Source organism: Monopterus albus, unplaced genomic scaffold, assembly GCF_001952655.1.
Source record: "Monopterus albus unplaced genomic scaffold, M_albus_1.0 scaffold3.1, whole genome shotgun sequence".
NCBI lineage: Eukaryota > Metazoa > Chordata > Actinopteri > Synbranchiformes > Synbranchidae > Monopterus > Monopterus albus.
Window position 1 is genome coordinate 11,089,534 of NW_018127883.1, and position 12,903 is coordinate 11,102,436.

Consider the following 12,903-nt stretch of genomic DNA (forward strand, 5'->3'; position numbering starts at 1 on the left):
CATTCCCCCGGAGGAGCTGGAGGAAGTGTCTGGAGAGAGGGAAGTCTGGGCATCTTTGCTTAGACTGCTGCCCCCGTGACCCGGTCCCGGATAAGTGGAGGAAAATGGATGGATGGATGGATGAATTTGGCAAACAGCAGACAGTGCACTGAGGGTGCCCCCTGTCGCCCCTCCTGTTTTTCCAGCAGCCCTCAGTCAATTTCCTATCAGACTTTCAATCAAATGGAAATAGCTTCACTAATTTGATAGTGAGTGGTGGAAAGGCACAGAGGAGACTCACAACTTAAATAATTAGACCCATGTCCCTCCCACAAGACATCTGATCCCACATGCTCTTCACTGCTATTCAGCTACATGCTGTGCTTTTTTAAAAATTGCCTTGTTGGTGTCTTATCACTCTGTATTACATGTGTTTAAAGTGTCTTTTAATGATGAATTAAATGGCTAATTTATTTAGATTTTTGGGTAGTTGATGCATGTTTTTTTTTTCTCCTCTACAGTGTTTGCCAATCCATGGGCATGGATTTGTCTTAGATAAGTACAAGTGCCACTGCAAGAAAGGATTCTACCACCCCAACAGAGTAGCTGATAATGGGTTTGCAAGTAAGTGCTGATACATCCATCAGTCTCTTGTTTTAATGATCACAGGTAAAATTCTGTTTGTCGTGATCACGATGTGTCCGTGCAAGGTAACAATACAAGAGTTTGGAAAAATTACAGCCTACTTTTTGATGAGGGTTTGGTGCAGCTGGCTCCCTCTGGGTGCCTGAAACAACTACCATCACTTTTACATACATACATTCACTATTCTCAAAATCATGTGACATTTTGAAAACTCAATTGATTTTGTTTAGAGTTAACAAATTAGAACTAGATTAGTTTGTTTTGAGCAAAGTTCATTTTTGAGGTTACACAAAGCTTTTTAAGGCATTTTTCTCATCTGATGAAGTCCATGATATGTGGTTTAAAAGCCATGGAAAAACTAAACCTTGATTCAGGATAATTTTGTTACTTTGTTTTGCTTTGATACTGTCCTCCTGTCGTAGTTTGGCAGCATATCACAACTGGTATTAATTATGACTGGAGGAAAGGAGACTCGAAAAGTCTGCTTTAGGAGGAAGTTGGGGTGGATGGGCAGGTACACACAACACAGGACTTTCCCTCAGGAGAGCTGAGTTTAATTCCAGTGTGTGGCTTGTTTTTCAGGGGTGTTTGTTCCTAAGATTTTTTTCCCTAAATGTCTGTGCAGATTCTTTCCCTCAATGTCATTTTTGTTTCTAATCATAACTAAGTGTTTTGTGTGGCAAAACATAATGAAACTGTGAAGGTTTCATAATCTTACTGTCATGTTTATGACAGTTTGCAAGACAACAGAGTTACAGTGGCTTGCTGTTAGCTGGCACGCTAGCTAACGGATAAAAGTCTGTAAAGGTTAGTGGTGTCATGTACATTGTTAAATTTAGCAAGATTGCTTCTCCTGTGACCATAGGAGTGCTATTTAATGAGTTGCCTCTATGGGTCGCATGAAGGGACAAATGACCATATGGGTCATGTAAGTTGGAGGCTTGGAGCCTGTGAGGCACTAACCACTGCATCACCATTTCACCTTATTGCATTATATAACATCTTCATCTTTATAACTAGGTAAACATAAGGGGTGCATGTTACTGCTAGCTCCAGAAATATGTTTTAAAGGTAGTTACCATTGTCAGTTTATTCTATGTGCTGTGAGTTAATTAAAAAAAAGGCTTTTACAGACATAAAACCCCAGTGGATTTCAGCTACCCTCCATCAGTCTCTGCCATACTTTCATCTCAATCCACTCTGCCTGCCTTATCTCACTCTAACCTTGTACAGCATGTTCCTCTGTGTGTTTCAATTTTACCCCCTTTTCACCCATTTCCCCTCCTTCAGTCAGTTTTTCTACCATCTCATTGTGCCCATTTGTCGCTCTAAAATATCCCCCTTCATGCACAGAAAAGAGAGCTGGGACTCTGTGCCATTTGCTCCTGCCTGCTTGTGCTGTTTGTTTGCCATGAGGGCACACAAATGTCCATGTTCACACTGCTTAGTGTGTGTGTGTGTGTGTGTGTGTGTGTGTGTGTGTGTGTGTGTGTGTGTGTGTGTGCCTTCAAGAACACAGTAATAAAGAGGAGAGGCAAGCCTGTTAGTGAGGCATAGTGTTGCAGTCTGGTCCACCTTGGGGCCAATAACAAGCTTGTTAATCCACATGGGGACATCCTTGACACTGCAAAGGAAACCAGTGCAACTCAGTTTCCTTTGTCTCCCAGTGATCTTCCACTGTAGATCTTGCAGATAAATATGAGGGAGAGTTTAGCTAAGCTTCCTTTGCCTGTCAGTCAAATGTTGGAGCAACAAACCAGTGAGAATGAGCTAAAGGATATGACTCATTGCCTGGGAGATAAGTAGCACTTCTGAAAAGATCAATGATGTGTGGAGTCACAGCTTTGAAAAATAGGCCAGTTTCTTTTTAAAGGCAAAATCCCTGCAAATCTCTGAGACAATGGTTGTTTCAAATGGAGCCTTTATAAATGCTTTGTATAAATTCACCATCTGTTATCTATACAACCACATGGGCATCTATCAGGGGATTTCTACACAAACCAATAACAAGTCCACTAGCTTCTTCTTTTCCTCTTAGATTTTTCTTGGCTTTTAGTTTCACATTCAATGCATTTTGTCAGTGCTGTTCAGTGTGACCAAACTTCTCCACCTTTTGAAGCCTCTGTGGTACATTTTAATACAGTACATTTACTATTAACAATTTCAACTGTTTACCTATTAATCTTCAACCGGTTACTTTTACAGTTTCAAGAGTTTATTGCTTCCAGATTTTCACATTATAAAGATTCTGCACCATTAATTTCAAGATTTCAAGTGTTTATTTATTGTCCTGAGATCTACTGGCTTGAATATTTGTAATTAAGTATGTACTCCATACTGCTGTCTTTGACAGGGATGGGAAGAAAGGGAAAAGCTGCAGACAGTGGCCCCAGTGCAGACGAGGGCTCTTCGAGCGACTGCCTGCCATGCCAGCAGGGCTGTGCCTACTGTAAGGATGACACCCCCTGTGTGGCACGAGAGGACAGCCCTCTTCGCATGGCTGTGCTTTCTTTCCAGTGCCTTTGCATACTGACTGTCTTTGTTAGCATGGTGCTTATCTACCATTTTCGCCGAAATAAGGTAGGCGCTACATGCTCATAACACCGAATTTGGTTCCTTTATTGCGGTTTCTCTGACACTGAGTGATTAATAGGCCTACTACACAGGTGTCGCTCACTTAAACCCAAGTAAACCTTTGACAGAACTTGTGAAATCCTCTGAGCCTCCAATTGCTTCTGTCAATTAATTGGCTTAATTAAAGGCTCTCTTATGAGCATAAGACCTGAGGATTAGCTTGAAGATTCTTCATGTTCCCGACAGAGGAGCATCTCGCTGCTCCATCTCCCATGGATCATTGGACTTTATCATTATATTAGCCAGGGTCAAATGAAGGTTGTCTCACAGTAGTGAAGGCAGATGAAATTTTTAGATGCCCCAGGGCTTTGTCCTAATTTAAAGGCTAGTTATGTAATCCATATTAATCTTATCAAAATAAGTTAAAGGCTTAGTTTCTTAGGTCTTCAAAGACTTTTTAATAAATTAAAATGGTTCATTTTTAAAAACAAGTTTGGACTGTAGTTTTTTATTTTTATTTTTTAATTTTAAGCAAGGTAAACATTAATCATCTGGTTTACATGCTGTAGCTGTGGTTAGTGTTTTGCGTTGTCTTTTGTATGTATTTTTAAATGGATGCCACAGCTATCTTCTGCTCTTTGAAAGCCCCCTCAAGCATCTTGTCAATTACAGGACGATATGTTGTTAAATATATTTAAGGTGCATAGAAAATGCCTCAAATGGTGAGCCATATAAAAGGTGCTGGAGGCAGCAGCTTTCACTGTACTTTGTTCTCTTTCAACCAACACTGAAGAAGACTCCATTCCTCTTTTCAAATGTGCCTGGAGTAATGTGATCCTGTTTTTTTTTGTTTTTTTGTTAAACCTCCTGCAGTATAAATGACATAAAGCAGTTTGCTAAACATTTAGCAAACTGCTTTATATCTGTTTGGTAGAAAATGAAAAAGTATCATAATATAGAAATTCTGGACATTATAATTCTGCAAACCAGAACATAAATTGCTTTTGCATCCAGCTTTCCAAGTTTCCCTCAGCTTTATCTAATGTTTTACTGTCTTTCAGCTTACTGTTGTTGAATAATTTTACTGTTTGGATCCACAGTCATCACCTCTCATCGGTATTTATTATTTCCAGCAGCAATAGGGAGCTGTTTTTAATGAAAATGCTCAGGTAAACATACCTGTCTGGCACCAAGAAAAGACAATGTTGGCAAGTAGATAGTGAATGAAGTTCAGACAAAGTAGCTACATAGCTATACATAGCTAAGCATAGCTATAAAGTGAGTGAATATTGTTGGGTGGCAAAAGCAGGACTCCCACTGAACACTAATGTTGTTCTAAGAACTTTTTGCTATAATAACTGTCTAGTATTTCAGTGTTGCATTTAAACCCTGTTGTGCCACCTCCAAGTGGTCAAAAATGAACCATTGCAAGTTCAAATAGGTTATGGTTGATAAATTAGAAGTTTAATGTTTATTGTATGCTTCTTTTTGATAGAGTATCCGAGCATCAGGTCTGGTCCTGCTGGAGGCCATCTTGAGTGGAGCTCTGCTTCTTTACTTTCCGGTAAGTCTCAGACACTTGATTACATTTCCCACCTCTGGACATATTAGCTTCATGTCACGATTCTTTGAGCTGGAAACAAAAGCCTCCCTGACACATTTCACACATGGACCTTCTTTTCACACTGTTGTTCAGTCATCTCAAACAAAACCAGAAGCAGCGGCACAAAGCAGGATTGTTTACCTTGTCAGACGCCACAAACCTTTGTTCATAAATCATATCATTTAGGCTGTGTTTTTTCACAGCTGCATGGAGCTGTGATAACCAGGGTTTCCACAGCAAAGGTGTGCATGTGATAAAACAAGACTGGCAGAGACAAATATCCCAGGGCTTGTTGGTGACCCCCTGCTACTGTACACACAGCAGGACACTAAACCCAGCAGCCTGTCAACACAACAGCCACTCCAGCTGCTATATCCAGAGAGCACTCATTCAGATCCACACAAAACATTTGTCTGGTATTCTTAACACAAACTCTGTTCACTTTTGATATGGTCATGCTTTCCAATGGTTTTTCGATGTTAAATGTAAATGGCTGTCTGATCAGGAGTTCAGATCAGATCCAGATGAAATTTTGTCTGATGCTAGACACTGGCACCATACATATGTATGAAATTTCAAATGATTTTGACATTTGACAGAGACATGATTTTTAAAAATTTTACCCCATGTTAAAGCTAGGGATATTTTATTATTATTATTTTTTTATCTTGACCTTTTTTTAGCCAAAATCTAATCACTTCCAGGGTTGGTCCTCACCAATGTCTGTACTGATGATCCATCCAGCCGTTTGGCCTTAATCCTGCTAACCAACACACACACACACACACACACAGACACACAAAAAAAAATCTCCTTGGTGGAGGTAAAAATGGATTAACACTGTAACGGAGCCGAAACATTCACAGAAAAAAAAAGCAAAATATTTAACTTGCTGTGTAATTTTGCACCAGTTGAAAATGGCCACACTGTGACAAGACTCAGTCCAGCATCTACATATATCCTCTCAGGTGCTTGGGGAAATAACAATTTAGCTGCATTCATGTGGAGCTATATGTTTAGCGAAGCAGTGCATGGTAACTGTAATTAAAGCCAAATGATTTTGGGTCGACTAATTGGTGCAATTTGCTACAACAAGGTACTGGAAAATAATATCTGAAATTTGCAGAGTGAATGCAAGCTGAGGAGTCAGGTTATTAGTCAACGAATGAATGAACAGAGTTGATATCTAGCTGATCTAGTGGTGGCAGCAAATGCTAGAAGTAGATTGCTTGTAAGGGAGCTAGTTTTAATGCTCTGATTGAGATGATTCTGTACTGTCATGCTGTACTGGTCTCTGTGAACATGACTGAGTTTGCTTTGATAAAATATCTCACTGCCATCCTGTGAAAATATGAACTTTCTTCATGGCTCTGTGCAGCTTGCTAGATCTTGACTTGATCTCCACCATGATACATATCCATGTTTTCTCTGTGAATCCCACATGAGCCATGGCTGTGCAGTGAAATGCATCACTCACAATCTAAATATAGATTCAGAAAAATCCCACCGCTATTGCTGCTTCTATTTTAAATAATTCCCCTGTTATTAAGCACCAGGAGATACATCTCACTTTGCTCTGGGGCATCTTCTTTGTGGAGTAATACCATATCTCCCCCTCTTTCTCTCTTGAGTGTGTCACATGTAATAACTTCATACCTCTTGCTTTGAAATCAAAAGAGGGGAGAGAAGAACAGGGAGTGCAGAAAGACAGAGGCAAAAGTGTGGCAGTGCCAGAGCCTGCTATTTCCGTCTGGCTGTGGAGATGAGACAGGAGGAGAGCAGACATGCATTTGTGATTCACAGTGTGATCCCTGGATTAGCTTGCCAGCCTTGCGTTTGTCTTTTGGCAGCTTGTTATTGATGCTGCTAGGAAAGCTGAGATTGAAGGAAAGTGAGTAGAGTCTGGAATGCTATTGTTATTTTTTTTAAAGATGTCAGCAGTTCCTCCATTCAAACCAAAAATAAATTCAGACAAGAGTAATGAATCAGATGCATTGCACTATGGTGCCACAAGTCCCCCAATCTTTACAATCCATGTGGTTGTTTGCCCCTTCCCTCTCACATGACCCATAGGGGTGTCTTATTAAATAATGCACCTACAGCTGGAGGACAAATTGTCAACATTAACAACATCGTATATCACACAACCAAGCTTTATGGATCTTTTTCATCATGGAAACAGCAATAACCCAGTCACATGACCACAATAATATTTTCACAATATTATTGCTAGAAAATGTATATCGGGGAACAACAAACCATTCTCCACTTTCTCCTCTTTTAACTTAATTTCACTTAATTTCCTGGTCACCGCTCATATCATAACAATTTTCATTTACTTTGATTAAGGTAGGATATCCTAGAATAATTTTTAATGTACTCCAATAACCTAGCTGTGAGACTAGGTTTGCCTAATGGGTCTTATGCCATCCATGGCCCAATCACTCAGTTAGCATATAAGGCAGCAACCAGCACTCATTCCTTGCCAGATTTTCTATGTGCTATGAAGCTAGCCTGTTAGCCTCAGTGTTCCTGATTGTTCCTAGTGTCAGGACCATGTCCTTGTGACTTTGCCTTGCTCCCTGGATTTATTGTTTGATCTGGACTGTGCATGATTCTTACTTGATATGAGTCAGTAACAACCTGCTTACTTAGCAGCATGCAAACACAATATACAGCTTAACTTTCCCTCCCTATTTCCCATTCCATCTGTGTGCTCCAGGCTGCCACAGAGCCTACACTAATTGTTGTTTTCTCCCTGCATGCTCTCCCCTGTGAGACATGCCACGCCTCCTGCTCTGCTGCTTATGCATTCATAAATATTAACACACGTGAAGGTGGTAAACTGTAAGTTGCTATTTTTAGTTTTGGCAGCAGTTTTTGCGTTAAGCATTCATTGCTGCAGTGTTTTGTTCCATGTTATATTAGCTGGTGATGGCAAGAGCAATAATAATAATAATAAGACAAACTGTTTCACCTTCTAGATGAGAAAATCATATCCTATACAATGTATACTACCGAATATACAGCAGTGTTGTAGTCAAGTTCCCAGTGTTCGAGTCTGAGTTGAGTCCATGTTACCCGAGTCTATGTTAAACACAACTGACACAGGCCTCACCATTTTATATGCCAAACTATCTAACAGTCTATTGCAGAGGATACTATCGACTTTCTCATTGTCTATCATTTTAACGGACAGCGTCATATCATCTTATTGTCCTCTTTTCTTCTGTAATGGTTGAAATACACCTGACTGGAGAATTGGTGACACCATTTGCATTGTTAGGGTGGGTGAAAACATTCATTAATTAGCATTTTCTTTTGCTGATTTTCTGGAAATTCAGTTATAAAGCACTAGATTTGGATGAAAACCTGTCAGTCTTTTGGATGTTAAATGAACTTGAGCTACTAATTTGCAACTGACATCTGAGTTTTTCATGAGTTTGAAGCTACAAGTTCTATACAAGCAAAACTATTTATTTATAAGGTTAAAGAAAAACCCTGGTTATGTCATAATTCCTGTCTTTGTCTTGTCCACATCCCGTGTTTTTCCTGAATCTTGTTCCCCTATTAAATTAAACCTAATTTTGTTCAGGGCAGAGTAGAGAATGTCTTCAGTGTTCTTCTCAAGAAAACCTGTTGTTTTCAATCCAGCGGTCTTTTGAGCCTAATTCCCTTGTTCTTTGTCTTTCCACCTGTCCGATGTGGGACTTCAGCCAAAGGCAGGGCTGGCGGGCAGGGCAACACATCTCATCAGGGGGCTAATGAGAAACTGTATGGCCAGGGGATAACGTATCCTGACCTGACAGACCCATTTCTCTTTCTTGTTCTGCTCTGCCTTCCATCCAAGCTGTTCTGACACTTTCAATCTGACTTGAGTGGATTTAGAGGGTTGCAGACCTTCCTTCATACTTCACTTCCCTTTCTCCTTCTACAAAGTGATCTCAAAACATATGTTCACCAAGATGAAATTGAGGATAAACTGTAAAGGTTGAGGTGTTCCTTCTATTTGTATGGGCAGAGATATGTATGAGATTATGCAAATAAAGATAGCGTCCCCACATGTAGGCAGGCTACTTCCTACCTCTTGCATTCCTTTGTGCCCAGGCAAGATGGGAATATCTCTCAGAAGCTATCTGGTGATGAGGAGGAAAGGGAATTGTGGGAGACAAGCGCCAACCAGTTCTAGTATTGACTATTCAGAGGCCAAGCTAGATGTAATTTACACTCAGGCCACCTCAGGGAGCAGCGGGATGAGAAACAACCATTACCTCCCTCCAGAAAGCTGTCCATCCCATGTGGCAGAGAGTGTCAGCTTTCATATAAAAATGGACACCCCACCTCTCTTCTGCTCGCACTGGTGCTCGCTTCCACTCTCTTATATTAAAGATGTTTTGCAGCTTAGAAAAAAAGAAGACACAGGGAATGTGCAGGAGATGACCAGAAAAGGCAGGGCATGAGCGCACTGATAGCTGTCAACACTTCATGTCCAAACATTAAAAGTAGCATGAGAGCTTTGTTGTGGCAGAATCATTCCTGAGGTTGCACCATCCCTACTACATCTCTCCTCAGATGGAGACAGACACACTAAATGGTTGAAAGTCATTTTAGCTGGTAGGAGATTCCAAAGAAACTGTGATAACAAAAGGCTGAATTTCAGCTGTGCCTGTTGTTGTGACAAATGTTTTCAGCACTTGGTTTTCATGTTTTTTAAATCATAAAACGGATATATTTATACTACATGAGATGACTAGTATGTAATATTTTATTTTGCCATTTTCATTTCAGTAAGTGCTCTTTTACTGAGAGGTTGCTCTTCTGCCCATCACAGCTGCCAGCAACTTTTAAACCACAATTTTATTTTGAATGCATGTACTATTGTTCTAACAGGCACAATTGAAATTGAAAGGTGATTCACTTTATGAAGTTCTCAACACATTTATTTGTGAATTTTATCAGAAACTATATAAATATTAAGTTTCTGAAGGGATTGCCTTTATGCATTCTTTTTCTTTAGGGTGCAAAACTGAAAAATGGCCACAACATTGGCTACAGTATATAATACCAGGATAAAAGAGAACAGTGCAGACCTCTCCACACCACTCTCATTACATCCACACTGCAGGCCGATCTTCTTGTCAGGCTCGATCTTTCTTTATTCATGGTTCATGTTCATGGTGTGAACACTGCTGAACTGCCACGCTTGCATGTGCACACAAAAATAACGCCATTTGTGCAACCAGCAAATTGCAAAGTTCCATCAAAAAATGCTGGAATGTTTCTTAAGAAAATGAGAATTAGAAAAATGACTGAGTGCCATAAAGTCATTCAGGGCTTTGAGAGAGAGCTCTGACATCCTATGTGATCAATACACTGTGAGACTCTGACCTTGAGAGAAAATGGGATCAGTCCATGAAGCTTTCACCCTCCGCATTAACCCACCTGCTCTCGCACATTTGCATTTTTATTGTCTACACATTACCAGTTAATTACACGCTAGTGTGTTTAGATGCTAACCACATTATTCTAATAAAAGAATCCACCGACTTTCCTTTTTGTTGGTTAAATGTCTCCTGTTTGCCCTACAGTGAGAGCTAATTATCTAAAGTGGTCTAGCACAAAATGATTTGTGTATGCTGTGTGGTGCATCGAGTTGGGCGTCAGACTTTGGCTGTGGGTGTGTTATTGTACTCACATGAAGCCTTTGGGGACTTTAAAGAGCCAGAGTTGGTGTTTTCATTAAAGTTGGGCATTAACACTGTTTATATTATTGAGGTCACCTGGCTTCATTTTAAGTCGTATTTAATTCCATTTATGCCTTTGGTATTTTTAAATCAAGCAGGATGAACAACTAGGTATAAGACAATTCTCCTCCAGTGTGAGTAGTTAAGTCTATATGGACCTGCTGCAGCTGCTGGGATTGATGTGACTCGGCAAGGTTAGATGACCGATTCTGCTTCATTCAGTCTGTTCCTGCCAGGAGTTAATGTTAGCTAACAGGTGTCTGCAGGCTGATGTCAACACAAACAGTGCAGATGAATCTGTGCTCACACTGCTCATTAAAGTGAATGTCTGGCTTGCGTCACAGTCATACGAACAGGGACACTACGTTCGTGGTGAATTTCTGTGTGGAGCCAGCTGGTGGGTGCTGCAATGAGAGATGATTAGGCATGAAAGACAGCTGCAAACTGCAAATGAAGTGACTGTGTGTGAATGAGTAGGTGAGTGTGTGAGCCCTGCTCTTGTCATAATGGTCTGTTCTTTTTCACTCCTCACTTTACCTTGACCATTGTTAAATATTCTACTGGAAAGTAGACACAGTGGTTAGTGCTGTTGCTTCACAGCAAGAAGGTTCTGGGTTTGAGCCCCAGCTGACTCGATGCCTTTCTGTGTGGAGTCTGCATGTTCTCCCCCTGCCTGCGTGGGTTCTCTGGGTGCTCCGTCTTCCTCCCACAGTCCAAAAACATGCAGCTTAGGTTGACTGGTGACTCTAAATTTCCTGTCCGAGTGAGAGTGTTTGTCAGTCTCTTAGTGTCCGCCCTGTGAATGGTGACCTGTTTAAGGTGGACCCCGCCTCTCGCTTGGTGTCAGCTGCTTCTATTTGTTTTAGCCAGTCTTGACTTTCTTTAAATATCTGAGCAAAGAAACAACCTATTAGTATAAAAGTCAGTTTATATTTCCCTCTCTCTCTTGGACAAGCAGTAGTTTATGTACACCATCATGGTTTAAATCCCCAGCAACAGCTAATGCTGCCATCAACAACCAGTAAAATCCTGTCATTGTCCAGAAACAAAACGTGATTCCTTTAAACATTTGAATGACTACATTACTTAGCAATGGGGAAACAAAGAATCTCTGAAAATATGGTCTAAATGTCTTCTTAATGAGAAAAATAGTCCTGGTAGTAAATCAACAGAAACTGAAGCCTTAAAAAAACACTATCACTGAGTGCTGTTGTCAGCCATCCAGCACTAGTACAAGTGTCTATTGTGCTCTTCCACAACTTCAGAAATTTTCATCTGCCAGTGAAAGTTACTTACATCACTTCTTATGTGAGCATCTCTAGAATGTTTTGTCCTGTTATGTAGTTTACACCCAACAAGACTTTGTTTTGGAGGGAGGATGTAAAACCAGGTTGTTAAATCAGGTGTCTGGGGAACTTGGAGACTAGGCCAGCAGATGCACTTCATCAGCAGGGAGACATCCACCTGGGACGTGTTCACCTGCCTGCCTGGAACCAAAATAAAACCCCAGATGTTTCTTAAAGATGTCATTCTTTTGAACTGAAAGACACTGTAAAGCACTTTACTTTATAAAATGGTGGCATCTTTTAAGAAAGATGTTTCAAAAATAAGATTTCTAAGTGTTTCCCCTGCTGTTCTGAATAATCAGCAAATTTAAGAGGCCTGTTACTGTAGATGCTGGGAGCGCTCACTCAGCATTTCCAGAAGTCTGTACTCATGCTGTAGCTTAGACGAGACGAACAAGGGGGGTCAGGCTAAAGACTAGTAAGTGTGCTGATAATTGTCTCCTCGATATTGATGTCCATTAGATAGGTATAAAGCACCCTGATCCTCTCAATCCCTTCACATGCACTCTTGCGCAGACACACATGGGAACAACACCTGATCCCTCCCCTTTCCCACAGCTCTGAGTCCTAGATTCCCAGCACTTAGCATTGATTATTAATGGAAGGGTTCAAAAGAGAAAGGGGGCAGAAACTGATCTTAGTTTTTATACACACTAGCATTAAGAGAAGCCTGTCAGAGGGTCAGGGCCAGACTCTTCCCAGAATCCCTCCTGATGGAAAGTGCAGTGCTAAAACCAATGGCTTGTGTTATGCCTTTTGCCTCAGCATTATTTTGCATGAGGGTCACGGCAGAGTCAGAGGACAATGACTATGCTTATTTTTGCCATAAAATATGAGTATTGACATTGGTCTGAGCATCAATATGAGCACTGGGGGATGGCAAATTACCTTGTTGTATCAGATGAACTGAGGAGAGCTGAGAGTCCAGTGGGAACACGCAGTGGGTTTTGTGTTACAGTAAGCACTGGAGCTGGAACGTGAGCCTCATCATATTCTGTAATATTTCAGAATC

The 12,903-nt window shown here is 40.7% G+C and overlaps 1 protein-coding gene across 1 annotated transcript in view; it reads left to right on the forward strand.

The window, feature by feature from the left end:
* gpr158a (G protein-coupled receptor 158a) overlaps positions 1-12,903 on the forward strand; it is a 56,109-nt gene that overhangs the window by 28,061 nt on the left and 15,145 nt on the right. The window contains exons 3-5 of the mRNA XM_020602134.1: positions 501-603; positions 2,978-3,204; positions 4,694-4,762. Coding sequence (XP_020457790.1) covers positions 501-603; positions 2,978-3,204; positions 4,694-4,762 — 399 coding nt within the window. The remainder of the gene's footprint in view (positions 1-500; positions 604-2,977; positions 3,205-4,693; positions 4,763-12,903) is intronic.